General features: G+C 50.4%; 1 protein-coding gene across 1 annotated transcript; it reads right to left on the bottom strand.

Moving 5' to 3' along the window:
- Nucleotides 1-11,184: 11,184 nt before the first annotated feature.
- plppr3b (phospholipid phosphatase related 3b) lies at nucleotides 11,185-17,963 on the bottom strand. Its single transcript, XM_053323128.1, has 8 exons — nucleotides 17,947-17,963; nucleotides 17,679-17,763; nucleotides 17,371-17,556; nucleotides 13,561-13,687; nucleotides 13,282-13,471; nucleotides 13,136-13,193; nucleotides 12,665-12,838; nucleotides 11,185-12,576 (listed from the first exon to the last, which is right to left on the bottom strand). Exons 1-8 carry the CDS (start codon nucleotides 17,961-17,963, stop codon nucleotides 11,185-11,187), a joined length of 2,229 nt encoding a protein of 742 aa, XP_053179103.1.
- Between the last annotated feature and the right edge of the window lie 859 nt (nucleotides 17,964-18,822).

Here is an 18,822-nt window from a genome sequence, read left to right as displayed (position 1 = left end):
ACATCAGTGACATCATGTTTAACATCAGTGACATCATGTTAAACATCAGTGACATCATGTTTAACATCAGTGACATCATGTTTAACATCAGTGACATCATGTTAAACATCAGTGACATCATGTTTAACATCAGTGACATCATGTTTAACATCAGTGACATCATGTTTAACATCAGTGACATCATGTTTAACATCAGTGACATCATGTTTAACATCAGTGACATCATGTTTAACATCAGTGACATCATGTTTAACATCAGTGACATCATGTTAAACATCAGTGACATCATGTTTAACATCAGTGACATCATGTTTAACATCAGTGACATCATGTTTAACATCAGTGACATCATGTTTAACATCAGTGACATCATGTTAAACATCAGTGACATCATGTTTAACATCATGTTTAACATCAGTGACATCATGTTAAACATCAGTGACATCATGTTTAACATCATGTTTAACATCAGTGACATCATGTTTAACATCAGTGACATCATGTTTAACATCAGTGACATCATGTTAAACATCAGTGACATCATGTTAAACATGTTAAACATCATGTTAAACATGTTTAACATGATGTTTAACATCAGTGACATCATGTTAAACATCAGTGACATCATGTTAAACATCAGTGACATCATGTTTAACATCAGTGACATCATGTTAAACATCAGTGACATCATGTTAAACATGTTAAACATCATGTTAAACATGTTTAACATCATGTTTAACATCAGTGACATCATGTTAAACATGTTTAACATGATGTTTAACATCAGTGACATCATGTTTAACATCAGTGACATCATGTTAAACATCAGTGACATCATGTTAAACATCAGTGACATCATGTTAAACATCAGTGACATCATGTTAAACATCAGTGACATCATGTTTAACATCAGTGACATCATGTTAAACATCAGTGACATCATGTTTAACATCATGTTTAACATCAGTGACATCATGTTTAACATCAGTGACATCATGTTTAACATCAGTGACATCATGTTAAACATCAGTGACATCATGTTAAACATCAGTGACATCATGTTAAACATCAGTGACATCATGTTAAACATCAGTGACATCATGTTTAACATCAGTGACATCATGTTAAACATCAGTGACATCATGTTTAACATCATGTTTAACATCAGTGACATCATGTTAAACATCAGTGACATCATGTTTAACATCATGTTTAACATCAGTGACATCATGTTAAACATCAGTGACATCATGTTTAACATCATGTTTAACATCAGTGACATCATGTTTAACATCAGTGACATCATGTTTAACATCAGTGACATCATGTTAAACATCAGTGACATCATGTTTAACATCAGTGACATCATGTTTAACATCAGTGACATCATGTTTAACATCAGTGACATCATGTTTAACATCAGTGACATCATGTTAAACATCAGTGACATCATGTTTAACATCATGTTTAACATCAGTGACATCATGTTAAACATCAGTGACATCATGTTTAACATCATGTTTAACATCAGTGACATCATGTTTAACATCAGTGACATCATGTTTAACATCAGTGACATCATGTTAAACATCAGTGACATCATGTTTAACATCATGTTAAACATCAGTGACATCATGTTTAACATCAGTGACATCATGTTTAACATCAGTGACATCATGTTTAACATCAGTGACATCATGTTTAACATCATGTTTAACATCAGTGACATCATGTTTAACATCAGTGACATCATGTTAAACATCAGTGACATCATGTTTAACATCAGTGACATCATGTTTAACATCAGTGACATCATGTTTAACATCAGTGACATCATGTTAAACATCAGTGACATCATGTTTAACATCAGTGACATCATGTTTAACATCAGTGACATCATGTTAAACATCAGTGACATCATGTTTAACATCAGTGACATCATGTTTAACATCAGTGACATCATGTTAAACATCAGTGACATCATGTTTAACATCAGTGACATCATGTTAAACATCAGTGACATCATGTTTAACATCAGTGACATCATGTTTAACATCAGTGACATCATGTTAAACATCAGTGACATCATGTTTAACATCAGTGACATCATGTTTAATATCAGTGACATCATGTTAAACATCAGTGACATCATGTTTAACATCAGTGACATCATGTTTAACATCAGTGACATCATGTTTAACATCAGTGACATCATGTTAAACATCAGTGACATCATGTTTAACATCAGTGACATCATGTTTAACATCAGTGACATCATGTTTAACATCAGTGACATCATGTTTAACATCAGTGACATCATGTTTAACATCAGTGACATCATCAGTGACATCATCACATGTAAAAATAAACTCCTCCGCCCACAAACAACAAGCAGGAGCTCAAACCTGCACCAGAGAGTTCCTGTCTCTCTGCAGAGTGAGGACAAAGTCTCAGGATGACCGGGTCTGATCGGGTCTGACCGGGTCTGACCGGGTCTGACCGGGTCTGACCGGGTCTGATCGGGTCTGATCGGGTCTGACCGGGTCTGATCGGGTCTGATCGGGTCTGATCAGGTCTGATCGGGTCTGAGGTTCAGGTCCCTGTCAGAGGAGAGGAAGATGTTAAACTGATCAGAGTCCTCACAAGTACCGTTAAACAAACACGTGTGTGTGAGAAAACAAAGCAAGCGAGTGGGCGAGTTGTGTGTGTGTGTGTGTGTGTGTGTTAGTGTGTGTGTATGTTAGTGTTAGTGTGTGTGTGTGTGTGTGTGTGTGTGTGTGTTAGTGTGTGTGTGTGATCTGTGTGTGTGATCTGTGTGTGTGATCTGTGTGTGTGTGTCTCTGTGTGTGTGTGTGTGTGTGTGTGTGTGTTAGTGTGTGTGAGTGTGTGTGTGTGTGTTAGTGTGTGTGAGTGTGTGTGTGTGTGTGTGTGTGTGTGTGTGATCTGTGTGTGTGTGTGTGTGTGTGTGTGTGTGTGTGTGTGTTAGTGTGTGTGAGTGTGAGTGTGTGTGTGTGTGTGTGTGTGTGTCTTGTAACGCTTATCTCAACATCACCATCAACACTGTTGCTGTGGAAACTGCATAATGAGCCTGAAGGTGCAGGACACGAGGCGGTGTGTGTGTGTGTGTATCTCAGTGTGTGTGTGTGTGTGTGTGTGTGTGTGTGTGTGTGTGTGTGTGTGTGTGTGTGTGTGTGTGATCTTCTGATCAGACAAACTGAATCCATCAATGATTCATGTTTCAGTTCCTTCAGCGTCCAGAAGGAAGAACGACTAAATGTCTGATTATATATAAATATTCATGTTATTCACACATTAAACATTATAAAGTATATTATATATATTATATGTTATAAATTATATATTATATAGTATTATATATATTATGAATGTTATATATTATATTTTATATTACATCTTATTTATTTCCTCCATCAGGAAACTTGGTTCTTAAATAAAGTTCAGCTCTTTTTAACTGATATAAAAATATAGAAAAAGTTGATATCCATTACTGATGTAATGATGAAGATGATGAGGAAGATGAGGAAGATGATGCAGCATGATGAGGAAGATGAGGAAGATGATGGAGCATGATGAGGAAGATGATGCAGCATGATGATGAAGATGATGAGGAGGATGAGGAAGATGATGCAGCATGATGATGAAGATGATGAGGAGGATGAGGAAGATGATGCAGCATGATGATGAAGATGATGAGGAGGATGAGGAAGATGAGGAGCTGCAGGTTCAGTCAGAGTTCACAGTTATATTTAAAGTTTCTGGAAGCTGAGAGGTGAAGATGATGATGAAGATGATGCAGCTGAGAGGTGAAAGTGTTTCTGCCTCCAATCATCTCTCTGCTTTAATCTCTGAGCACTAATTGGTCGGTTTAAGCCGACGTCTCCGGGATCAACAACAGGAAGCTGAATGATGAAGAGGATGATGAAGATGAAGAGGATGATGAAGAGGATGATGAAGAGGATGAAGAGGATGATGAAGAATGTGTGAAGCAGGAAATGAATGTGATGCTCTTTAAACTTCAGATTAAAGGTTTTAAATCAGCTGACAGACGAGCTTCATCACCTCAGGACGGTTTACTCCTTCATCTCTGCATCACACACACACACACACACACACACACACACACAGACACACACACACACACACACACACACACACACACACACACACATTCCTACATATATATACAGTGTGTATACAGTATATAAATATAGGCTAACGTATGTATATGTGTGTGTTAGTGTGTATGTGTGTGTGTGTGTGTATATGTGTGTGTGTGTGAATGTGTATGTGTGTGTGTGTGTGTGTGTGTGTGTTCCTCTGTGTGTGTGTGTGTGAGTGTTAGAGTGTGTGTTAGAGTGTGTGTTAGAGTGCGTGTGTGTGTAAGTGTGTGTGTGTGTGTGTGTGTGTACTGTACATATAATTGTATAAAAAAAGAACAGAATTTGTACCGTTACCGTCCTCTTCCTCTTATCCTGGTCGGGTCTCGGGGGGGCAGCAGCCTAAGCAGGAAGCCCAGACTTCCCTCTCCCCAGCCACTTCGTCCAGCTCTTCCCGGGGGATCCCGAGGCGTTCCCAGGCCAGCCGAGAGACATAGTCTCTCCAGCGTGTCCTGGGTCTCCTACCGGTGGGACGGGCCCTGAACACCTCACCAGGGAGGCGTCCGGGAGGCATCCTGACTAGATGCCCGAGCCTCCTCATCTGGCTCCTCTCAACGCGGAGGAGCAGCGGGTCTACTCCGAGCTCCTCCCGGATAACTGAGCTTCTCACCCTATCTCTAAGGGAGAGCCCAGCCAGCCTACGGAGGAAGCTCATTTCAGCCGCTTGTACCCGCCATCTTGTTCTTTGGGTCACGACCCAAAGCTCATGACCAGAGGTGAGGGTAGGAACCCAAAGCTCATGACCAGAGGTGAGGGTAGGAACCCAAAGCTCATGACCAGAGGTGAGGGTAGGAACCTTTCGGCTCAGCTCTCTCTTCACCACGGCGGATCGGTGCAGAGTCCACATTACTGCAGACGCCGCACTGATCCGCCTGTCGATCTCCCGCTCCATCCTTCCCTCACTGTGAACAAGACCCCGAGGTACTTGAACTCCTCCACTTGGGGCAGAATCTCTTCCCCGACCCGAAGAGTGCACTCCACCCTTTTCCTGTTGAGGACCATGGCCTCGGATTTGGAGGTGCTGATTCTCATCCCGGCCGCTTCGCACTCGGCTGTGAACCGATCCAGCGAGAGTTGGAGGTCACGGTCTGATGAAGCCAACAGGACCACATCATCTGCAAAAAGCAGTGACCCAATCCTGAGGTCACCAAACCGGACCCCCTCCACACCCTGGCTGCGCCTAGAAATCCTGTCCATAAAGATTATGAACAGGATCGGTGACAAAGGGCAGCCCTGGCGGAGTCCAACCCTCACTGGAAACAAGTCCCACTTATTACCGGCGATGTGGACCAAGCTCTGACACCGGTCATACAGGGACCGGACGGCCCGTATCAGGGGGTCCGATACCCCGTATTCCCGGAGAACCCCCCACAGGACTCCCCGAGGGACACGGTCGAATGCCTTCTCCAAGTCCACAAAACACATGTGGACTGGTTGGGCCCCATGCACCCTCAAGGATCCTGCAGAGGGTGTAGAGCTGGTCCACAGTTCCACGGCCTGGACGAAAACCACACTGCTCCTCCTGAATCCGAGGTTCAACTATCCGACGGACCCTCCTCTCCAGCACCCCCGAATAGACCTTACCAGGGAGGCTGAGGAGTGTGATCCCCCTGTAGTTGGAACACACCCTCCGGTCCCCCTTCTTAAAAAGAGGGACCACCACCCCAGTCTGCCAATCCAGAGGCACTGCCCCCGATGTCCACGCGATGCTGCAGAGTCGTGTCAACCATGACAGTCCCACAACATCCAGGGCCTTGAGGAACTCGGGGCGGATCTCATCCACCCCCGGGGCCCTGCCACCGAGGAGCTTTTTAACCACCTTGGCGACCTCCACCCCAGAGATAGGAGAGCCCACACCCGAGTCCCCCGGCCCTGCTTCCTTACCGGAAGGCGTGTTGGTGGCATTGAGGAGGTCTTCGAAGTATTCCTTCCACCGATCCACAACGTCCCGAGTCGAGGTCAGCAGCCCCCCCCCCCCCCCCCACCGTACACAGTGTTGACGATGCACTGCTTCCCCCTCCTGAGACGCCGGATGGTGGTCGAGAATCTCTTAGAAGAAGTCCGGTAGTCTTTTTCCATGGCCTCACCGAACTCCTCCCATGTCCGGGTTTTTGCCTCAGCGACCGCCGTAGCTGCGCTCCGCTTGGCCTGCCGGTACCTGTCTGCTGCCTCCGGAGTCCTACAGGCCAAAAAGGTCTTATAGGACTCCTTCTTCAGCTTGACGGCATCCCTCACCGCCGGTGTCCACCAGCGGGTTCGAGGATCGCCACCACGACAGGCACCGACCACCTTACGGTCACAGCTCTGGTCAGCCGCCTTAACAATGGAGGCACGGAACATGGCCCACTCGGACTCAATGTCCCCCGCCTCCCCCGGTACATGGTCGAAGCTCTCCCGGAGGTGGGAGTTGAAACTCTCTCTGACAGGAGACTCTGCCAGACGTTCCCAGCAGACCCTCACAATACGTTTGGGTCTGCCAAGTGCCTGCCATGGACCCCCTTATGCTTGAACATGGAGTTCGTTATGGACAATCTGTGACAAGCACAGAAGTCCAATAACAGAACACCACTCGGGTTCAGATCGGGGGGGCCGTTCCTCCCAATCACTACCCCCCAGGTCTCACTGTCGCTGCCAACATGGGCGTTGAAGTCCCCCAGCAGAACGAGGGAATCCCCAGAGGGAGACTCTCCAGCCCCCCCTCCAAGGAGTCCAAGAAGGGTGGATACTCTGAGCTGCTGTTTGGACCATAGACATAAACAACAGTCAGGATCCGCCCCCCCACCCGAAGGCGGAGGGAGGCTACCCTCTCATCTACCGGGGTAAACTTGTAAGCTTAACTCAACATCATAAATCTCTAAATATGAAAACCTGTAAATGTGAAAAGTAAAATAAATCCAGTCCAGAGATCAAGAAGAAGTTTTATTAGCTTTGAGCATGCAGCATCCTTCTTCTCCTCCTTCTCTTCTTTCACACTCAACTCTTTTTTATAGCAGCAGTTTTTTTTCTTTTTAACATCTTCAGTCACAAAATGTTACAGATTCCAGATAAATGATGCTTCATGGTTTTCACATTCAGATGAAACACATGCAACGACACACAGACACGTTAATCAATACTTCTGATTCATTGATCCGCTTCCTGATCAGGTTCCAGAGCTCAGCGCTGCAGCTGCCTCAAACTCATTCATGCTTTTATTGTGAAAATATCAGAATTAGTCCTTTAATCAGTGTTTAAAACGGATCCAAACAAGCTGCTTTAAAACTGAAATGTTTAAACTTTATTAGGGCTGTCAAACGATTAATTTTTTAATCGAGATTAATCGCACAGTTTCCATAGTTAATCGCGATTAATCACGTTTTGAATGTCATGTTTAAAATCCTGTTATTTTCCATTTGAAGGCAGTTTTAAGCCCATAATGTAAAGCATTTCTTACCAGAGTGTCTTAACTGGGAATCAATCACGGCTCTGCTGCGACTCCCACACTCCAAAATGGTCCTTTGGTGGAGCTGAGGCTGGCTTGGCTGCACCTGGGTGTTTAGCGTGGAGGTGCTAACTCAAACTCCACGTACTCCGGTGGTAGTTAAACTCCGTTTGACACAGGTTGCATTTTACTTTTGACTTGTCAACTGAAGCGTCTGGAAGTGTTTTAAAGTTAAACAAGCCGTTCAAAAGTCCAGTAGCTCTCTTACTTTCCATCAGCGCGGTAGGTTTACTGCAGGAGGCCACTTCAAAGCATAGCGCTACAGCTAGAGGAGCCGTCTACCAGAGGGAAGGGAAGGAGGAAGGAAAGAAGGAAGGAAGGAAGGAAAGGAAGAGAAGACAGATGGTAGGAAGAGAAGACCGGAAGGAAGGAAGGAAGGAAGGAAAAGAAGACAAGGGGGAAGGGAGAAAGGAAGGTAGGAAGGACAGACAGAAGGAAGGAAAAGAGGGATAAGAAAGAAGAGAAGACCGGAGGGAGGGAAGGAAGGAAGGAAGGAAAAGAAGACAAGGAGGAAGGGAGAAAGGGAGAGAGGAAGGTAGGAAGGAAGGATGGAAGGAAAAGAGGAAGAAGGAAACTTGGCCACGGTAGGTTTACTGCAGGAGGCCACTTCAAAGCATAGCGCTACAGCTAGAGGAGCCGTCTACGGGGGAGTAGAAGGGACAAAAAGGCTTGCAACATTAAAATGCCATTAAAAAAATTAACTTGTTATGGATTGCATTAATCTAATCGCGATTAACACGTTAACGCTGACAGCCCTAACTTTCTGTCTTTATTGCTGACGGTTAAACGTTAAAGAAAGAAAATAATAAAAATAATATTTAATATTTCGATCAACTGATGATTTTTATACACAGCAGACGTTTCAGGCTCTGGAGCTTCATGAGGGAGCGAATCTTTAAATCCTGAATATCTTTATAAATATTTAATCTCACATCCTGAATACACACACACACACACGCACACACACACACACACAGGCGCACACACACACACACACACACACACACAGGCACACACACACGCACACACACACACACATACGCACGCACACACAGGCGCACACACAGGCACACACACACACACGCACACACACACACACACACACACAGGCACACATGCATACACACACACACACACACACACACACACAGGCACACACACATCTTGACCAATCAGAGAGCAGCACACAAACAAACATGCTAAAAATCACCATGGCAACCGAGCGGTCACAACAGAAAGGCAACAACACACTCGTCCAGTTAATATACAATCAGAGTGACCCCCCCCTCCCCCTCCCCCCCACACCCACCTGAGGAGGCGGGGCCTGAGGCAGGTGACGGACAGGTGTCTCTGCTGCAGGTGTTTGTGCTTCTGAATGACTCTTTGACTTCAGAGAACCGTCACCATGGAAACGATCAAGCTTTTTCAGCTCGGTGGCTCAACGACGCAGAGGTCAGGTGATGTGTCAGGTGACGTGTCAGGTGATCCCTCACACCTGTCTGGCTGTTCACACTGACGGAGGATAAAAGCTGCAGGAGTTTAACAGGAAGCTTCAAATCAAGTTGAAATCATCAGAACTTTTAATATAAATGTTCTGTGTTGAATTAACTGGATCTAAATGAGACTGATTTTAACTCCAGATGAATGTCCGGTGGGTTTTGTGCTTAAAGTCTGTGTAAAGTCAGAATAAATATGTGTTCTGAGTTTGACATACCACAGAAAAGTGTGTTGTTAACCACCCTGCCAAATTTAAATGATTAAAAAAAATCACCAAATATATGAAATTAGGCTTCAAAGTTGTGTAAAACTCAGCTCTGCTCCCAAACGCTGAAGCCCCGCCCCCTACCAAGTGTCACCTGTCAATCAAAGTCACCACCTCTACCAGAAACATGGACGCTACATCTGAGAGCTTTCGGCTGCTAACTCAGCTGCTAGCTTAGCTGCTAGCTCGGCTGCTAGCTCGCGGCTAACTCGGCGGCTAGCTCGGCGGCTAACTCGATGGCTAACTCAGCTAACTGGCTAACTGTAGACTGTAGTAGTAGTAGTGCTAACTCAGCTAACTGGCTAACTGTAGACTGTAGCAGGGGAGGGTTTATGCTAATCCTAGCTCCACAATTCAAATCTAAATGGTTGAAATGCTTTTTATACATTTATGACCTATTTAATGTGTTTAGAAGAAAATGTCTGAATTCACTTTACACGGTCTTTAATCACTTCAATTTAATCAAGTTAAAAGATAATTCTGGTTCTTTTTAATAAATCGCACTTTGACCACACTGAAAAAAACAGCTTTAACTACTGATCCATGTTTCCCTGTAAAGACTTCATGAGATCCTTCAATGATAAAATTCAACTATTAGAGTCTAAATGAATAATTAATCACTTCCTGCCCAACAGCACCGATCTGCCCTCTTAGGAACAGCTGTCAAATCTCTAAAGCAGAGAGTCATATCTGAAAGAGCTCATAGAACCTTATGTACCTACTAGAACACTGCGCTCCCAGCTCATAGAACCTTATGAACCTACTAGAACACTGTGCTCCCAGCTCATAGAACCTTATGAACCTACTAGAACACTGTGCTCCCAGCTCATAGAACCTTATGAACCTACTAGAACACTGCGCTCCCAGCTCATAGAACCTTATGAACCTACTAGAACACTGCGCTCCCAGCTCATAGAACCTTATGAACCTACTAGAACACTGCGCTCCCAGCTCATAGAACCTTATGAACCTACTAGAACACTGCGCTCCCAGCTCATAGAACCTTATGAACCTACTAGAACACTGTGCTCCCAGCTCATAGAACCTTAAGAACCTACTAGAACACTGCGCTCCCAGCTCATAGAACCTTATGTACCTACTAGAACACTGCACTCCCAGCTCATAGAACCTTATGAACCTACTAGAACACTGCGCTCCCAGCTCATAGAACCTTATGAACCTACTAGAACACTGCGCTCCCAGCTCATAGAACCTTATGAACCTACTAGAACACTGCGCTCCCAGCTCATAGAACCTTATGAACCTACTAGAACACTGCGCTCCCAGCTCATAGAACCTTATGAACCTACTAGAACACTGCGCTCCCAGCTCATAGAACCTTATGAACCTACTAGAACACTGTGCTCCCAGCTCATAGAACCTTAAGAACCTACTAGAACACTGCGCTCCCAGCTCATAGAACCTTATGTACCTACTAGAACACTGCACTCCCAGCTCATAGAACCTTATGAACCTACTAGAACACTGGGTTAGTCGGGTCTCTATGTGATCAGGGTCCTGAGGGAGCTTCTGTTGGGATTTGTATAAATAAACTTGATGTGACGTTTCCTTTAAACTCCTGCAGACTTCCAGGTGAACCTGCAGGTGATGTAATGAGGAGCAGCAGCAGTTCTGAAGCTGAGATAATCTGTTGTGTTTCCTGTTGAGCCACTGAGCGTCAGCCTTTCCTCTCTAAGTCCAGTAAATGAAGACGCTCCTCCGGCCGTCCGGCTGCTGTCAGTCAAAGTAAGGCGAGAGTGAGACTAGTCCTTGAACCGGCGACCCTGCAGACTCTTATAATAGTTCTCCTGCTCAGTCTGGTTACGAATCTCTCGATCCAAAAGAACCAGCGCCGTCTTGCGCCTCATGGCCATTTCCCTCCGCTGTGCGTCCGCCGACAGCTCCGCCTGTGCGTGGGGGGCGGAGACCGGGTCCAGCTCCAGGGAGGCGCACGGCGAGGCGGATCGGTGCGGCCGGAAGCTGCTGCCACGCGCCGCCGAGTCGCCCCGGTGGAGGCTGTTCAGGTCGTAGGTGTCTCGTGGGTCGCCCCCGTTAGACCCTGCCCACTCCCAGGGGTTACCGTTTCCTGCCAGGGGCGGGACTTGTGGAGGGGGCGGGGCTTGGACTACAGGATGGTGGGGGGCGTGGGCGTCCACGGTGACGATACCCGGTCCCTGCCTCGCCTGCTCGGACGGGCGGTAATGTGGTGAGTCGGTGGAGGAGGAGCCGGAGCAGGTTGAGGTGGTCTCAGAGGACCGCTCCCCAGAGGAGGAGGAGGGGAGGAGGCCCTGCTGCTTCGTCATGGCGATCACCTGCATGAGTCGCGGCTGGTTGGCGGCGCGGGACGACCCGTCCCCGCTGGTCTTCTCTCGGATGGCGAGCCACTTGGCACGGGTCAGCGCACTCTTCGGGGAGACCGGCGGTGGTCCTGCTTCAGGGATTTGAGGCGGTCTGGGAGTCGCCACCGCTTTGGCGCCCCCCGGAGGTGGAGTAGGGTTACGGTTGGAGGCAGTCCTCCCAGAATGCACTGCAGGCTGGTAGAGGGGGGCCTGAGACCCCCCGTCGTCCGTCGCCACTGAGCCCCCCTCCGAGCCGTCCTCGCTGGCCTCGTGGTCCGCCTCGTCCCGCACGCTCAGGCCGCGCATCTCCATGCTCTTCTGCTTCCACTCCGACACCAGCTGCTGCGACCGCAGCGGGTCCATCGGGACCTGAACCGCCTTCAGACGCCGCTGCACCGGTTGGACCGGCTGCACCGGCTGGACCGGCTGGACCAGATCCTCGGGCCCCTCGTTGGCCCCCAGAACCCCGTTAACGTTCATGCTGGCTCGTGGCAGCGTGTTGCTGAAGGTCAGCATGGTCTCCTTCCCCATGGGGCTGCGGGGGGCCAGCAGCTCCACGTCCACGCTGGCCCTCTTCAGGCTCCCCATGGACGTCTTCTCCCTCTGCAGGGGCCCCAGGCCCTCCAGCCGGTCCCTGGGGGCCGGGGCCGCCGCTATCTCGTCGTTGCTCTCGGAGGCGGAGGCGGGGCCTTTGTTGTAGACGGACTCGTGTCCTCGCTCCGTCAGCGCTCGCAGAGGATCCTCCTTCGGGGGTGGAGGGGGCGGGGCCACGATGATGTCATCAGAGGACCTGAAGTTGGCCACGGCGTGAAACGCCTGCAGGAAGAAAATTGTGAGATGATTGGCTCTCTCAGGTATGACATCACAACAGACTCAATGTGACCTGATGACATCATCACCTCACCAGGTACGCGGCGATGAACGCTCCGATCAGGAAACCAACGTAGACGTCGATGGGATGACTGCGATGCTGCGTGATCTGGGTCAGACCCGTCAGCGCCGCCGCGATGGCGAACGCAAACACGAGGACCGGCTTCAGCAGCTTGGTGCTGTCGGAGATCGTCGAGTTAAAATACATCTGAGGAGAGAAGGAGACCAATCAGAGACGAGGACTTAGACAGGCTCAGAGACCAATCAGACACGAGGACTCAGAGAGGCTCAGAGACCAATCAGACACGAGGACTCAGAGAGGCTCAGAGACCAATCAGAGACGAGGACTCAGACAGGCTCAGAGACCAATCAGAGACGAGGACTCAGACAGGCTCAGAGACCAATCAGAGACGAGGACTCAGAGAGGCTCAGAGACCAATCAGAGACGAGGACTCAGAGAGGCTCAGAGACCAATCAGAGACGAGGACGGGGACGGGGTACTTACAGAGACGTACACGGCGGCGAAGGCAGACAGAGTTGCATGCTGGGAAGGGAACGTTTTCCTGTCGGGACAGAAGAAGGAGAGAAATCAGTGAAGGTGATCAGATACACAGGTACACACACAGGTAACAGGAAGTAGCAGCAGCTCACCTGGCGGCCATGATGGCGTCCTTGTCCTGTCCGGAGCAGATGTTCTTGGTGATGTACGGGTTTTTATCGCAGGACGTTTGGGTGTAGTTCGGTTTGCAGACGGTGAGGAAGAAGGGGGCGTGGTAACCCGTCGACAGCTGGATGATGTCAGTGACCAGCGCCGTCACACACAGGCCGAACACGTGCACGCCTGCAGAGAGAGCGCACGTGACACAGGTAACACTGAGGAGCTACACACCTGTACGGCGGGTGTAACGGGTGCAGCGGGTGGAGTCGTACCTACGAAGCGCACCGTCCTCCGCAGGAAGGAGTTGAAGTTGCAGCCGCCGGCGTTGATGCTTCCTTCGGCTCGACGCAGCTTCAGGTGGGACTGCAGGCAGTAAATCAAACCCTCCACCAGCATGATCTGACACACGAAACAAACGCACCCTCGGTCAGGAGCCATAGTCTAACCCCACCCCACCTCCACCAGCATGATCTGACACACGAAACAAACGCACCCTCAGTCAGGAGCCATACTCTAACCCCACCCCGCCCCACCTCCACCAGCATGATCTGACACACGAAACAAACGCACCCTCACTCAGGAGCCGCAGTCCAACCCCTCCCCACCTCCACCAGCATGATCTGACACACGAAACAAACGCACCCTCAGTCAGGAGCCATACTCTAACCCCGCCCCACCTCCACCAGCAGTCTAACCCCGCCTCGACTCCACCAGCAGTCTAACCCCACCCCACCTCCACCAGCATGATCTGACACACGAAACAAACGCACCCTCAGTCAGGAGCCATACACTAACCCCTCCCCACCTCCACCAGCATGATCTGACACACGAAACAAACGCACCCTCAGTCAGGAGCCATACTCTAACCCCACCCCACCTCCACCAGCAGTCTAACCCCGCCCCACCTCCACCAGCATGATCTGACACACGAAACAAACGCACCCTCAGTCAGGAGCCATAGTCTAACCCCACCCCACCTCCACCAGCATGATCTGACACACGAAACAAACGCACCCTCAGTCAGGAGCCATAGTCTAACCCCTCCCCACCTCCACCAGCAGTCCAACCCCGCCCCACCTCCACCAGCAGTCTAACCCCTCCCCACCTCCACCAGCAGTCTAACCCCTCCCCACCTCCACCAGCAGTAGTCTAACCCCGCCCCACCTCCACCAGCATGATCTGACACACGAAACAAACGCACCCTCGGTCAGGAGGTGCAGTCTAACCCCTCCCCACCTCCACCAGCAGTCTAACCCCTCCCCACCTCCACCAGTAGTCTAACCCCGCCTCGCCTCCACCAGCAATCTAACCCCATCCCACCTCCACCAGCACAGTCTAACACATGAAACAAACGCACCCTTGGTCAGGAGCCGCAGTCTAACCCCACCCCGCCTCCACCAGCAGTCTAACCCCGCCCCACCTCCACCAGCAGTCTAACCCCATCCCACCTCCACCAGCAGTCTAACCCCGCTCCACCCCACCTCCACCAGCATGATCTGACACACGAAACAAACGCACCCTCAGTCAGGAGCCACAGTCTAACCCCACCCCACCTCCACCAGCAGTCTAACCCACCCCCATCAGCAGTCTAACCCTGCCCCACCTCCACCAGCAGTCCAACCCCTCCCAGCCTCCACCAGCAGTCTAACCCCTCCCCACCTCCACCAGCAGTCTAACCCCACCCCGCCTCCACCAGCAGTCTAACCCCGCCCCACCTCCACCAGCAGTCTAACCCCTCCCCACCTCCACCAGCAGTCTAACCCCTTCCCACCTCCACCAGCAGTCTAACCCCACCCCGCCTCCACCAGCAGTCTAACCCCACCCCACCTCCACCAGCAGTCTAACCCCGCCCCACCCCACCTCCACCAGCAGTTCAACCCCTCCCCACCTCCACCAGCAGTCTAACCCCTCCCCACCTCCACCAGCAGTCTAACCCCTCCCCGCTTCCACCAGCAGTCTAACCCCGCCCCGCCTCCACCAGCAGCCTAACCCCTCCCCACCTCCACCAGCAGTCTAACCCCTCCCCACCTCCACCAGCATGATCTTACACACGAAACAAACGCACCCTCAGTCAGGAGCCACAGTCTAACCCCGCCCCACCTCCACCAGCAGTCTAACCCCACCCCACCTCCACCAGCAGTCCAACCCCTCCCCACCTCCACCAGCAGTCTAACCCCACCCCACCTCCACCAGCAGTCTAACCCCACCCCACCTCCACCAGCAGTCTAACCCCACCCCACCTCCACCAGCAGTCTAACCCCACCCCACCTCCACCAGCAGTCTAACCCCTCCCCACCTCCACCAGCAGTCTAACCCCTCCCCAGCTCCACCAGCAGTCTAACCCCTCCCCACCTCCACCAGCAGTCTAACCCCTCCCCACCTCCACCAGCAGTCTAACCCCTCCCCACCTCCACCAGCAGTCTAACCCCACCCCGCCTCCACCAGCAGTCAAACCCCTCCCCACCTCCACCAGCAGTCTAACCCCACCCCGCCTCCACCAGCAGTCAAACCCCTCCCCACCTCCACCAGCAGTCTAACCCCACCCCACCTCCACCAGCAGTCTAACCCCGCCCCACCTCCACCAGCAGTCTAACCCCACCCCACCTCCACCAGCAGTCTAACCCCACCCCACCTCCACCAGCAGTCTAACCCCTCCCCACCTCCACCAGCAGTCTAACCCCACCCCACCTCCACCAGCAGGCCAACCCCTCCCCACCTCCACCAGCAGTCTAACCCCTCCCCACCTCCACCAGCAGTCTAACCCCTCCCCACCTCCACCAGCATGATCTGACACACGAAACAAACGCACCCTCGGTCAGGAGGTGCAGTCTAACCCCACCCCGCCTCCACCAGCAGTCTAACCCCGCCCCACCTCCACCAGCAATCTAACCCCTCCCCACCTCCACCAGCAGTCTAACCCCGCTCCACCTCGCCTCCACCAGCAGTCTAACCCCACCCCGCCTCCAGCTAACCCCCCAACAGGAGGAGAACTTCTCCCACATCACTAAAGCTCTCAGTTTTCCACATTGAACAGATTATATTTAATCAGCTTTTAGTGATTTTGTGTGTTTGTAAATGAAGTGAAACACGAAGCCAACGCTCAGATCTCAGATTGAGTGATTCAGCTCCGACATGTTGAAATCCTGAAGCTGACCAATCAGAGCAGAGAGTTATTCAAACAGGAAAACATTTGTGTTCAATCAGAGGAGGCGAGCAGATGAACTGAGAACCGTTTCCATGGCGATATGAAGGAAAAACCCACACAGTGTCAGCGAGGTCTGAGGAGTGAAAGCTGCAGAATGAAGAACAGCATCAGAACTAACCAGAGATGTGATGCTTGCTCATAGAAAAGATTAGAAGAAGAAAAGATGCATGACTGATGATTATTATTTATATTCATCCTCTGAAAGATGGAATTATGTTTGTTATTCTGCTTCATATACCTCCTCATTATTATTATTACTACTGTTCTAATGTTTCTATATGTGTAAATAAACGATCAATAATGTGTGTGTGTGTGTTTTTCTATCCTGGTGGGGACCGAAACCTAACATATTACCAACCCTGTGGGGACCGACTCCTGGTTTCCATGGTAACGAGCATTGGAATCAATAGCAAACAGCCTCCTGATAGGCCCGGTCCCCACAAGGTTGGTTTTCCTGACTGTGTGTGTGAACCCCAGAGGTCACACACGGTACTGCAGTGTGGGGACCTTTTCCTGACAAAGTGTGTAAGTGTGTATATTAGCATGTTAGCTTCGTATTAGCATGTTAGCTTAGCGATTAGCCCCCTGGGTTTCAATCCAACATTTGTTCAAATACTGAATATGAATTGTACTGTAGCTAACAGTGATGTCAACTGTATGCTAATAGACGTTAGCATTACGGGTCCCAACGGGGGGGCGGGGGGGGCAACATTCAGGTTTCAGATTTATGTGAGTTTTTGATATTTCAAGTCATTTTTTTGTTCAAACTGAATTATGATGAATTTAGGAGTTAAAATTACGTCTGTAGACCCTTTAGACCCCAGTCAGGGTCCCCACGAGGTAGTAAAACAGGTATGTGTGTGTGTGTGTGGGTTACCGAGGCGGCGGGCCCAGCGAAGGCGAGGCTCAGCAGCATCAGCAGAGGGATGAGCTCGTCTCCTCCGTCGACGTACGGCATGCTGAGGTCGCGGTCATGGCAACGGAAGCCCACCTGAGCCGGCTGCAGCACGTTGGCCAGCTCCAAGTAGTACAGAGACACCATAGAAGAAGCCACGATGGGCAGCTGCACACACACACACAGGCACCATGTGACAATCACCTGTGTGGGTGTGTGTGTGTGTGTGTGTGTGGGTGTGTGTGGGTGTGTGGGTGTGTGTGTGTGTGTGTGTGTGTGTGTCTTCTTACCTCGACAAAGTAGAAACATGGCAGCAGAGTCAAACTGTCCTTCGGAGGTTTCTTCTTCATCTTCTCTGTCGAGTTCATCATCATCCTGCAACACACACACACACACACACACACACACACACACACACACACACACAGAAACATGTGACTGAATATTTCTGATCTGTTTCCTGTACAAAGTTTTTATTTATGAATTAATTAAAGAAGTTTTTTGATTTGAGATGAAATCTGTCACACAGACGATCAATTCAACATCTGGAAACATGACATCATCATCATGTTCATGAAATACTGAAGTTATTGGTGATAGTTGACGCGGAGCCGGACCCTGAACGCACCGCCTGCAGGACTCAGGTGTTAAGGTAGAGCCGGACCCTGAACGCACCGCCTGCAAGATTCAGGCGTGAAGGTGGAGCCGGACCCTGAACGCACCGCCTGCAGGACTCAGGCGTGAAGGTGGAGCCGGACCCTGAACGCACCGCCTGCAGGACTCAGGCGTGAAGGTGGAGCCGGAGCCGGGCCCTGAACGCACCACCTGCAGGACTCAGGTGTGAAGGTGGAGCCGGACCCTGAACGCACCGCCTGCAGGACTCAGGCGTGAAGGTGGAGCCGGACCCTGAACGCACCGCCTGCAGGACTCAGGTGTGAAGGTGGAGCCGGGCCCTGAACGCACCGCCTGCAGGACTCAGGTGTGAAGGTGGAGCCGGACCCTGAACGCACCGCCTGCAGGACTCAGGTGTGGTGGAGCCGGACCCTGAACGCACCGCCTGCAGGATTCAGGTGTGGTGGAGCCGGACCCTGAACGCACCGCCTGCAGGACTCAGGTGTGAAGGTGGAGCCGGGCCCTGAACGCACCGCCTGCTGGACTCAGGCGTGAAGGTGGAGGCGGACCCTAAACGCACCGCCTGCAGGACTCAGGTGTGAAGGTGGAGCCGGACCATGAACGCACCGCCTGCAGGACTCAGGCGTGAAGGTGGAGGCGGACCCTAAACGCACCGCCTGCAGGACTCAGGTGTGAAGGTGGAGCCGGACCCTAAACGCACCGCCTGCAGGACTCAGGTGTGGTGGAGGCGGACCCTGAACGCACCGCCTGCAGGACAGGTGAAGGTGGAGCCGGGCCCTGAACGCACCGCCTGCAGGACTC

The sequence above is a fragment of the Scomber japonicus genome, chromosome 7, assembly GCF_027409825.1.
Source record: "Scomber japonicus isolate fScoJap1 chromosome 7, fScoJap1.pri, whole genome shotgun sequence".
NCBI classification, from domain to species: domain Eukaryota; kingdom Metazoa; phylum Chordata; class Actinopteri; order Scombriformes; family Scombridae; genus Scomber; species Scomber japonicus.
The sequence above is the reverse complement of the archived record's forward strand: the minus strand, read 5'-3'. Positions and strand labels throughout refer to the sequence as shown.

What these genes read in the sequence shown, in the direction of transcription:
- plppr3b (XM_053323128.1), bottom strand. An exon ending in GACGCCATCATGGCCGCCAG is followed by an intron (nt 13,194 to 13,281) that starts GTGAGCTGCTGC and finishes CTGTCCCGACAG; the next exon opens with GAAAACGTTCCCTTCCCAGC. An exon ending in CGTTCATCGCCGCGTACCTG is followed by an intron (nt 12,577 to 12,664) that starts GTGAGGTGATGA and finishes TTCTTCCTGCAG; the next exon opens with GCGTTTCACGCCGTGGCCAA.